Here is a 12,050-nt window from a genome sequence, read left to right as displayed (position 1 = left end):
ACAGTATACTGAATGCACATTTGTAGCTCATTCAGATGTGATAACAAATATTTTATGTAGTTCAGTAAATGTCCCTCCATACTGCAGGTCATTATGAGAGAGAGTGTAATCCAGCCAGACAAATTACAGGAAAAGCCTCCAAAACTCACACTGGTCATATTTAGCATTTTCTTAATGGGTGTTCTCGCGATAACTAAAGAGGGAGAATTATGGAAGAGCACAACAGGTGTCTTGTGATCAGCTGAAGTCATGGGGTACTTGTCAAGTCCCTTATTTGAAGGATGCTCTTATTTCTACTCTGAGGAGCACGGAGGGATCTCTGAGAGGCATGAGAGGTTGCACCTGATCACACTGATCTGATACCACACTGCAGTTCTTTGTCTTCTGATTCACCATCCAGTTCAAAATAATGGATCTGTGTTGTGTGTGTTCAGTAGGTCTGATTAAACAAAGAACCAGAACTCTCTTCATTGGTTAGAAAGATTTTCCTCTTCATGATGTTATAAACTGTATGATGATTATATTCAGGATGGAGGACAGTCATTTTAATTGTCTATCGTTCTCTCCATTCGGTTCCATGTGAGGCTGAAGATCAGTGTGCTGGGTTTAGTTTGATGTGAGATTTACATAACGGTTCCAGTGATCTGTACACTGTCGAAATGACTCTAAAAACGTGTTCACTGGTTTCCTCTCCTCTGTCTTCAGTAGGGTGATTTAAGGATTGGAATTGGGAACAACCCAGAATTGGGAAGTACTCCTGGAAATCTGCATCTGGTTTGATTTGACCCATGACCCCCCTGGAACAAAACTCAGCTAAGAAATATGTATAAGTCTGTATGCTGTATGTGGGTAGTAAATGTTCCTGCTGTGTGAGCATGTACAGTATATGCTACCTGGTGTTTGTTCTTGCGGTCCAGCTGGCCCATCTTGCTGTTCATCAGGTCTTGGACGGTGTGGATTTCAGTCTTCATCTCCTCCTTGGTGGCCTCCAGCTGGTTCTCCAGTTTACTGATGAGAGGTTCACAGCGGCAGCCATTCAGAGGAGCCTACAACCCACCGCAGACATCATCAGTCGGACATCATCAGTCGGACATCATCAGTCGGACATCATCAGTCGGACATCATCAGTCAGACATCATCAGTCACCAGTCAGAACAAAGTCAGCCATGGGCTGAAACTCCATGTACACGTTTATCCAAGTATTTAGTCTTTTACACAAACTTTTTGTTGTTGTTGCTAAATTTCAAATAGCGTTTGTTCATATTTGCTATGGGTACACAGTCAGACTTTGAGCTGCTAAAAATGTTTTATTGGGCACACAGAGAGGTCAACCAATCATATACTTACTAAGTCAGATTCTATTTCATTCTTCCTGACCGCCAGAGGCAGTGCTTAACACTGGTTATTATCCATCTTGCACAGGCGCAGGTCGAGTATTTAATATCAACAAAGTCTATAGAGTATAATATTAATACTAAGAATTATTATTCATATCACAGCACCATGTTAGGAGAGCATGTTTGACGTGCCTGCATGGCTCCACTGCTAGCCATGATGAATGCCCCACATGCCTCGGTGTTGTACACCTGAGGGAGGGGCTGTCCGACAGTCAGTGCATGAATTGCAGTTTTATGCCACGGGAGCTGAAGCTAGCTCGATTAGCTGAGATAGAAGAGCAGCTCGAGGGCCAGTTGCCCCTATCTGGTGTCCCTTCAAATGCACGGAGTGGGCAGAGACGCTCCCCACCTGAGGGGGCCCCATCTACAAAAAAGACAAGGAAAGTGGACTGTTTGGCAACTAAGGTCAACACGCTAACATCAGAGTTTGCTGAGATTAAAGCGCTGCTGCTTCAGCCAGGCAGGCGGACTGCAACCCAGAGAGACATCCCGCAGGCTAGGACACCTACCCCACCAGGATGGGATGAGGATGCCCTGTCTACGAGGGCTTCCTTTAGCCAGTTCTGTGAAGACTGGCCTGGACAGGGAGAACTAGTAGCCTCCTCCCACGCCTCCGACACCTGTTCCAAGCAGTCAGGAAGTGGGTTCAGGGCAGGCTCAGAGTCTGCCCCAGCGACAGTTGTCCGTATGGCTCTGGCATGCTTAGGCTTGGATTAGGCCCCGACTGCGGGCACCTCATCTAGTGCATTCTTCAGGTGGGCCCCGCCCCTGGAGGGTTTCTCTGTTCCGCCCTCCCAGCCATACATTGAGGAGCTCAACAAATGCTGGCCAGACCCAAAATCACTGTCCCACCATGACACTGACGGCAGGGCCTTAGCTTCCATGCAGAACGCCGGCACTTACGGACTGGGTAAGATGCCAGCCGTGGAGCCATCTATTGCCGCCCTTATTGTGTCTCCCAATGAGGTCTTGACCTAATGCTCGCTGTCCCAGGCCCCAGTGTCGCATTAAAGACGACTTTCTAGTCAAGCCTTACGAGACAGCGGCACGCATGGGCTGTCTAAGAAACTCTCTTTCCCACCTGATACTGTCCCAGTCCCTGCAAGCTGCTGGCGTGGATGCTTCCGTCAAGAGCCTCAGTGATGCATCCCTGTTCGGCCTTATAACAAGGGAACTTGGCAGACTAATGTCAACCCTTACGCTGACTCGCCGGCAGGTATGGCTGGCCCAATCCCCACTTTCTGAGCCAGGCCCTGAGGGCCCTTGGCAATCTCCCTGTGGTTACGGGGGAGTGTTTGGCCCAGCAGCGGAGCAGGCCTTGGAGCGGGGAATCCAGGCGAACCAGGCCCGTCAGCAGTTTGCTAGCTTCCGGGAACCTACACCTTTATTGTGACAGCGTCCCCCACAGGGTGGTGAATCCAGTCGCCCTCGGCTTCCAGCTCGTCCTGATGCCTACCCAAGGACCTCGCGGGCTCCAGCGCGGCCGGCGCCTCCAGCGAGGAGGGGTCGGGGGTCAGGGTATAGCCCCCGACAGTCGGACACTTCTCCCAGCAGCACCTCAGCTGCTGGGAAAGCACCTTGGGTGGTGGCTACGCTTTCCCAAGGGTACAATCTTCAATTCTGACCCCGGCCCCCAATTTTCAGTGGGATCAGACTGACCACGGTCAGCGATCCCACAAAGTCTCAGGTACTCAGACAGGAGATATCCACCCTCCTTGAAAAGGGTGCCATCGAAGAGCTGGGGCTACAGACACAGCAAGGTGGGTTTTACTCAGTTTATTTTCTGATTCCAAAGAAAGAGGGTGGGTTTTGCCCTATACTGGACTTACGAGGGCTGAACACATTTCTTAAGGTGTTGCCCTTCCACATGTTGAGTATTGCCACTGGGCCTCCTGTACTTGCGGCCACCACAAATTTGGGTCAGTGGTCTCAAATTAGATCCAAAGTCCCACAGATCAAAGAGAGTCAGGGTGTCCAGCCGGTGCCTCCTCACATTGCGGCCATGGAGAGATGGGGCCTATCTGGCCAGGGGCATCTCATTTGGTTTGATTCCCTAACATTGCGAGGTGGTGGTGACCGATGCTTCGCCCTCCGGCTGGGGGGCAGTATGACAGCACAGAGCGGTAAGGGGGCTCTGGACGGCACAGGAAGCGGTGGAGCACATAAATGTGCTCGAGGTCCGTGCTATATATTTGGCACTTCGCAAATTCCTACCACATTAGAGGGGTAGTCATGTTGTTGTACGGTCAGACAACAGGTCAGCTGTCTACCATGTAAACCTGCAAGGGGGCACCAGATCGACCCGGTTGCTGCAGGTGGCACGGATACTTCTTGTATGGGCTTTCCCTTGTTTTTCCAGCATCAGGGCCATGTATCTGCCAGGGCTACAGAATGTGGTGGCAGACTTTCTCTCCTGCCAGAAACCCACCGCGGGCGAGTGGAGGCTCCACCCAGAGGTGGGAGAGGAGATATGGCCCAAATATGGCACAGCAGAGGTGGACCTGTTTGTCTCAGAAGCCTCAACACACTGCCCTCTTTGGTTTTCCCTGACGGTGACAGTGAGCCCGTTGGGGCAGGATGCTCTGGCGCACCCATGGCCAGATTGACTCCTCTATGCCTTCCCACCATTTCCGCTGATAGCAGTAACGCTACACAGAATGCAGCAGAGCAACCACAAACTCCTGTTGGTCACCCCAAACTGGCCAGGGAGACCCTGGCTTCCGGGGATGCACAGGCTTCTGGACAAAGTTCCATGGTGCCTGCCCAAGAGGCAAGACCTGTTCTCACAGCTCGGGGGGCGCATCTGGCATCCGAACCCCTTACAGCTATGGGTATGGCCCCTGAGGAGCCAGACCCACTCCTAAGGGTATGTGACCAGGCTTTAATCCAAACCATTTCTCACTCAAGAGCACCCTCCACCGGGGCACTGTATGCTAACAGGTGGAAAATATTCTCGGTGTGGTGTAGAGTTCATGAGGAGGTACCTGAGAGTGCCTCTGTGCCAATAATACTGAGGTTTTTGCAGTTTTTTCTGGAGAAGAAACTCTCTCCTTCTACCTTAAGGGTCTATGTGGCTGCGATTTAAGCTAGGGATGTTAGAGTGGATAACCAGACCATGGGGTCTCACACTCTGGTGACCCGGTTTCTTAAAAGGAGCCCAGCGGTGAACCCCCAGCAGGCTGTCAAGGTTCCCTCGGGGGAACTGCCTCTGGTGCTGGAAGCCCTTCGTCTCCCCCCCTTCGAGCCTCTGGAGCAGTCGGGGCTGAAGTGGTCTTCAGTAAAGGTTGCTTTCCTTTTGGCGGTGGCATCAGCAGGGCGTGTGAGTAAGCTCCACGCCTTGTCAGTGAGTGAAGTGTGCATTCGCTGGAACTCGGATGGCAGAGGGGTGGCACTTTGGCCTAATCCATAATTTTTCCCGAAGAGGTTGGCTCCGGCCCACTCTAATCAGGTCATTGAGCTGGCAGCTTATGACCCTTCAGGCCTACAGCATGAAGATGCCAAGTCAGCAGAACTGCTCTGCCTAGTCAGGGCCTTAAGGCATTATATACAGGCGACTGCAAGCTTCGTCGTCTGATAGCCTGTTTGTCTGCTATGGGGGCCATAGGAAATGGCACGCCCTGTCCACACAGAGGCTTTCCAGGTGGATTGTTCAGGCCATTGAGGAGGCATACAGGTCAAAAGGACTGCCTTTACCTCTTAATATCAGAGGTCACTCCACCAGGAGTGTCTCCACCTCCTGGGCAGCGCTACAGGGGATCCTTCTAAGTGAGATTTGCGCTGCAACTGGGCTTCTCCATGCACCTTTGCCCATTTTTACAGGGTCAATGTCGCTGCTCCCCACGCAGTAGCATCGGTGGTCTTTCAGGAATCCACAGGACGTTCGCGGTGAGGTGGGTTTTCCTTGTGACTACATTGGTAGTCGTCATCCAGTGTTAAGCACTGCCTCTGGCGGTCAGGAAGAATGAAATAGAACGAGAGTTACGTATGTAACTACGGTTCTATGAATTCTGTCAATCAGAATCTTTGCGAAAAGATTCTGGAGGGACATCTTTGATGATGACGTGAGCTTATATACGCTACGTCATCCCAGGTCACATGTGACTTTGTTGATATTAAATACTCGACATGCGCATGCATGGATGGATAACATCCAGTGTTAAGCACTGCCTCTGGCGGTCATCCAGAACTCATAGAACCATAGTTATATACGTAACTTTTGTTTTCTGTTAACAGCAAAAACTTTGTCAAAGAAGTTTAACCTCTTCTACTCCTTGTGGTCTTTACTTGACATTACTTTTTTCAGAGATTGTAGCAGCTCAGTTTTAAAGCGAATGCTCTAAAGTGAGGCTAAATTTGGGAGAGGAAAAACATAGGCATAGTGATTTTCAAAGGTCAAATCTCTGACCTCCAGATATGTGAATGTGAATGGGTTCTATGGGTACCCACGAGTCTCCCCTTTACAGACATGCCCACTTTATGATAATCACATGCAATATAAATGTGTTATTGTCTCATATTCTAAAATGGTGTATTGGAATATTTCTCCATACTGGGGTCCCTAAACAGTGTTGAATTCCATAAATTGGGTATCACTGTAAAGCTGAGACTCTTGTGAATCCAATGTGCCCAACTGCATTCATGTCTATCATATCTATCAATCAAGCCAGACGAAACAAACCAGTTAACTAAACTTCAAGCATGCCTTAAGGACATAAAAACCTGGATGACCTGCAATTTCCTGATGTTAAACTCAGACAAAACTGAAGTTATTGTACTAGGCCCTGAGCACCTCCGAAACAAATTATCTAATGATATAGTTACTTTAGATGGCATTGCCCTGGCCTCCAGCACCACCGTAAGGAACCTGGGAGTTGTCTTCGACCAGGATATGTCCTTTAACTCTCACATAAAACAAACCTCACGGACTGCCTTCTTTCATCTACGTAACATTGCGAAGATCAGGCACATCCTGTGTCAAAATGATGCAGAAAAATTAGTCCATGCATTTGTTACCTCTAGACTCGATTACTGCAATTCCTTATTATCAGGCTGCTCCAATAAGTCTCTTAAGACTCTCCAGTTGATCCAGAATTCTGCAGCACGTGTACTGACTAGAACTAGAAAAAGAGATCATATTACGCCTGTATTAGCTTCTCTGCACTGGCTGCCTGTAAAATCCAGAATAGATTTTAAAATCGTCCTCCTCACCTACAAAGCGCTAAACGGTCAGGCCCCATCATATCTTAAAGAGCTCATAGTACCCTACTACCCCACTAGAGCACTGCGCTCACAGAATGCAGGGTTACTTGAGGTTCCTAGAGTCTCCAAAAGTAGAATGGGAGCAAGAGCCTTCAGCTATCAAGCTCCTCTTCTCTGGAACCAGCTCCCAGTTTCAGTCCGGGAGGCAGACACCGTCTCTACATTTAAGAGTAGGCTAAAGACTTTCCTCTTTGATAACGCTTATACTTAAGCTGCTATAGGCATAGACTGCCGGGGGACTTCCTATGACACACTGTCATAAGGAACTTCCTATGACACACTGAGCTCCCCTCTCCTTCTGTATATACTCATGTCCCATGTCCATGTTGTTACTAACTTCATTCCTTCCCGGGAGTCCTTGTGCCTCCTTGTCTCGCAGCTAACCGTGGAGCGGGGTCACACCTGGAGCGAGGTTATACCTGGAGCATGGGTACACTTGGAGCAGGGTTTCACCTGGATCTTGGTGGTCTCCGGTATTGTGGCTGCATCTGCTGCCGCGTCGGTGCCTGCTTGACACCAACTGCTACCATCCCTAATTAACTACGTCTGTACGAGGGACTACCAATGCTAACGAGGGATTTCCAACACCTAGTGACAATGTGGCAGCCTGGAGAATAACACTTCTCAATCACTGCCAAAGACATCAAGAGCTCCCAGCAAGCATGCTGATGCTGCAGGAACCAACGCACGGGCATCGATCGCCGGGACGTCCCACACCAATACACATGGACGTACTGAGGAGAGATGCTGGACAGTGCTGGCTTTCCGATAGTTGTATTATCACTCTTTCCATCCACCACTATTGGTTTTGTGTTATCAGTCCTACTTGTATTAGCTATTACAGCTGCTAGACTGCTATTGTGGCTGCTTCTCTATCTCTCTCTCTCTATCTATCTCTCTCTCTCTCTCTCTCTCTCACTCTCTCTCTATCTATCTATCCCCCCAGCCGGTCTCGGCAGATGGCCGCCCGCCCTGCGCCCGGTTCTGCTCCAGGTTTCTTCCCAGTAATCGGGGAGTTTTTCCTGGCCACAGTGCGCTTGGTGGATCCTGTTGGGTCTCTAAACTATGGTGTACGGTCATAGACCTGCTCTATATATAAAGTGTCTTGAGATAACTTCTGTTGTGATTTGACGCTATACAAAAATAAATTGATTTGATTTGATTTGATGTGTATTCTGTAGTGAGACCATTTTTTGAAACTTGACCTCAATGTATAAAATGGTGTCCTCTAAGATAATCACAGTCTCATGAAACTTTACAGCCACAGACTAGAGACCTAGAGCATTCAGAGGATGGATGGATCAAACTAGTGACCTAGAGCATTCAGAGGATGGATGGATCAGACTAGAGACCTAGAGCATTCAGAGGATAGATGGATCAGACTAGAGACCTAGAGCATTCAGAGGATGGATGGATCAGACTAGAGACCTAGAGCATTCAGAGGATAGATGGATCAGACTAGAGACCTAGAGCATTCAGAGGGTGGATGGATCAAACTAGTGACCTAGAGCATTCAGAGGATGGATGGATCAGACTAGAGACCTAGAGCATTCAGAGGATGGATGGATCAAACTAGAGCCCAGGAGCATTCAGAGGATGGATTGATCAGACTAGAGACCTAGAGCATTCAGAGGATGGATGGATCAAACTAGAGACCTAGAGCATTCAGAGGAGTGATGGATTATACTAGAGACCTAGAGCACTCAGAGGATGGATGGCTTTACTAGTTAGATTGACAATAAGGGGGTTTCAATAAGGGAAACACTTGCTATCCAAATCTCCAAATGTCAAAAGTTTTTGATCCCAAATCGCAGCATGTCTTTTTCTATGGTGTTCCTCAAGGTCTTGGTGTCTTAATGTGGTATTTTGTAGGAATTATTGATCATTTTTATCAATTCTCCTGTGGTTAAAAAATTGTTAAATTTAGCACCAAATCTGTAATAAATGGTATCAACCCTAAAACGTATTAGACATAATAGAGCATGGAGATGACCATCATATACTTCTATCATCATGTTCTAAACCCTGATACACTTTCACAATTTATTACAATAATTTGTTACATTAATTATTACTATATTTTATTACTGGTTACATGAATATTGATCTTTACTGAGTGAACAGGAGCGTGTTTGTGCACTTACCTGCATGATCTTGCCATCCTTGCCGCGGTACAGCGTGTAGAGCTGATAGGCTTTATAGTTATGTGGAGGGATGGAAGCTCCTCGCAGCTTGCATTTCCTCTTGTGAAAGGCTTCGCTGTGCCTGGTCTCTCTGCGGCGGAGGGGTTCGGACAGAGATGGCTGAAACATCAACAGCACCTGAGGTTAGTAATTGTTCCATCTCAGACAGTATTCTCAGTGTGGATCAGAGGGTGTGGACCTACTTTCTCTTTCTGCTTCCTGTTCTTCCCCCTCCTGGTGTTAGACTCGGTCACTGCAGTGTGTTTGCAGGCAGCTCGGTCGCTGCTCTGGGTGTCCTCTGCAGCAGACGCACTGTCCTGCAGGGAACAGGAGGAGGATTAAGGATCAGGAGAGCTGTTTCCTGGAAATGTTTGAGAACTCAGGGTTGAAAAAAATCAGAGTAAGATCTAAAGCAAATTTGAAAGGTTCTACTCATCTATGATGGCGCTAACTACGGCTGCCTCGGCGAGTTAGTGCATGCTGTTTTTCTTGTTTTTTTGTGTTTCTTTAGCTTTTGGTGAACGAGAGAAGACATCCTTAACCTCAGGGAATCCACCCCATCAGATCTTTCCCCCACCTTTCTGGCCCCTTCAGCGGATTTAATACACTTTTTACTTGGAGCTGTGGCCCTCGGCCGAGCGGTGAGGCGCAGAGGAGGGAAATGTGCTGGAGCGCTGGTTTGCTTCAGCCAGAGAGGATTAAGAACTCCGCTGCCCGCGATATTCCTCTCCAACGTGCGCTCACTGTGCAACAAAGTGGACGAGTTGCTGCTGATGGTTAGAAACAACAAAGACTTTTCCCTCTCTTCTGTTTTATGTTTTACGGAGTCATGGCTGTGTGGATCTAAACCGTACTCTGCGCTGCAGCTTCCCGTCTTCCAGCTGTTCCGAGCCGACCGTGACCCGGAGTTATCGCGCAAATCAAAAGGTGGGGGAATTTGTTTCTATATTAGCGACGGCTGGTGCAAAGACGTGACAGTGATTCTGCGGACATGTTCTCCGGATCTGGAATCCTTTATTATCAACTGCAAAGCCTTTTATTCCCCCGTGAATTCTCCTCCTTCATTCTGGTCGGTGTTTACATCCTGCCGCAAGCTTACGTGGAGCTCGCGCAGCGGCTGCTTGCCGATCAGATACGGGAGGTTGAGAGGAAAAACCTGGACTCTCTAGTTATTGGGGACTTTAACAAAGGGAACTTAACACAAGAACTCCCAAAATTAGACAGTTTATTAAATGTTTAGTTTAGTTTATTTAGTTTAGTTTATTAGTTTATTACATCGTGGACAATCCCAATTAATTGACTGTAGCAATAACAGTAAAAAGGGCAGCTTTAGCCGACATGGCTAATATCCAGCTGTAGTCCCCGGCCCGATGACAATAGGCACCCTAAAAAGAACAATACATTACAGCACATTGATTAAAAGGAAAGAGTTAAGACAGAGAAGAAACAAGATAGATCAATAAAGATAAAAGAGAACAGTAAAACATCAGTACAATCATGCAGAGACAGCACATATAATCAAAACATACAATAAAACATCAGTACAATCACATTCAGGGATGCAGACAGACAGCACGTATAGACAGGCAGCATCCATGATCATGACGCAAATAACACACAGCCATATGTTAGTGTATGCAGGTGTAATTGTCGGCAAACCATGTTTTTAACTTGGATGTAAAAGTGGAGTATGTATGTATATCTTTAATATGGGTGGGAAGTGAGTTCCAATTTTGTAGTGCTCTAACAGAGAATGATAACTGACCAAATGTGCTTTTCCTGAATGGGACCGATAAGTCACCACGAGTGGTGCTTCTAGTGATCTGACCAGTATTATTGCGTTAGTTTATGAATGAATTAAGTGGAGGAGGAGCTAAATTATGCAGGATTTTAAAGACCAGACAGATGTTCCTGTATTTTATTACATCTTCCCAGCTCAGAAGTTTGTGTTTGCGTAGGATGGTACAATGATGTGAGCTGTTCGGTTTCTGGTTCAAAACTTTAAGGGTTTGCTTGTACAGGGTTTCCAATGGCTTCAGTGTTGAGCCATTGGTTTGTCCCCAGCTTGTGAGGCAGTATGTTAGATACGACATGATCATGGCATTCACATATAATTTGGCGGCATTAAAAGTCATTGTGTTTCTTATATATTTAAAATTCGCTAAACTAAACTTAACTCTTTGACTTACTTTTTATGTGTGTTTTAAAGGTTAGATTGGAGTCAATAATGATTCCCAGATATTTGACCTCTGACACAATATCAATATTATCACCTGAGATTGTTATATTCGGCACGATGTTACATTGCCGTTTAGTAAAGAACATTCCTACAGTTTTTTTTGGATTAAGTTGGAGGCAGGAGCAGTTTAGCCATTTAGAGATCTGCTCTAACGCTGAAGTGAGTTTAGCACCTGCCAACTGCTTTGTCCTGGCATGCACATATATCACAGTGTCATCCGCATATAGCTGGGTTACCACATCGGGACAGACAGATGGCAGGTCATTGATATATAAAGAAAACAGTAGTGGACCGAGTATTGACCCTTGTGGTACTCCAGTGTACAACTCAAGAGCTGGAGAAAGTTGGTTGTTAACAATAACATGTTGACATCTACCAATCAGGTAAGATTCAAACCAGCTAAGTGCTAATGGAGAGAAGTTGAAAGAGGACAGTTTGGCAAGAAGGACCTTATGGTTGACTGTGTCGAAGGCTTTGCGCAGGTCTAAGAACACTGCACCAACAATACCTCCTTTGTCGACCATTGCTCGGACCTTTTCTAAGAAAAGGCAGTTGGCTGTTTCAGTGGAGTGGTTGGCCCTAAAGCCAAACTGCATGGGATGAAGATTAAATTGACTGGTATTCAAGAAGGAGACAAGCTGCTCTGATATCCACTTTTCAGCAACCTTGGATACTACAGGTAAAATGCTAATTGGGCGGTAGTTACTGATGTTCTGGGGGTCATCTGATTTAAAAATAGGAGATACGATTGCAGTCTTCCAGGCACTTGGAAATGCTCCCTGCAATATTGATAAATTTATGATTTGTGAAATAGGACAAGCTAGATGGTCTTTCAGAGATTTGAGCATTGCTGAATCCATCCTGTATATATCCTTGGCCGTTGAAGTTTTAAGATAATTAATTATTGCCTTAGTTTTTAGTTCAGAGATGGGTTGAATACAAAAAGAGGTCTTACTATTATCAGTTTTAATA

At 46.8% G+C, this 12,050-nt stretch overlaps 2 protein-coding genes across 5 annotated transcripts in view; both read right to left on the bottom strand.

Moving 5' to 3' along the window:
* LOC141756031 (gamma-aminobutyric acid receptor subunit rho-2-like) overlaps positions 1-12,050 on the bottom strand; it is a 150,357-nt gene that overhangs the window by 27,225 nt on the left and 111,082 nt on the right. The window lies entirely within an intron of this gene.
* Positions 1-12,050, bottom strand: part of ankrd6b (ankyrin repeat domain 6b) — a 76,620-nt gene that overhangs the window by 5,763 nt on the left and 58,807 nt on the right. For all 3 annotated transcript variants that reach the window (XM_074615457.1, XM_074615455.1, XM_074615456.1), the window contains exons 11-13: positions 9,043-9,156; positions 8,801-8,959; positions 894-1,046 (exon numbers count right to left, since the gene is read on the bottom strand). In XM_074615457.1, the coding sequence (XP_074471558.1) occupies positions 894-1,046; positions 8,801-8,959; positions 9,043-9,156 (426 nt within the window). The remainder of the gene's footprint in view (positions 1-893; positions 1,047-8,800; positions 8,960-9,042; positions 9,157-12,050) is intronic.

The sequence above is a fragment of the Sebastes fasciatus genome, chromosome 18, assembly GCF_043250625.1.
Source record: "Sebastes fasciatus isolate fSebFas1 chromosome 18, fSebFas1.pri, whole genome shotgun sequence".
NCBI lineage: Eukaryota > Metazoa > Chordata > Actinopteri > Perciformes > Sebastidae > Sebastes > Sebastes fasciatus.
This window is presented reverse-complemented; position numbering and strand designations above follow the sequence as displayed.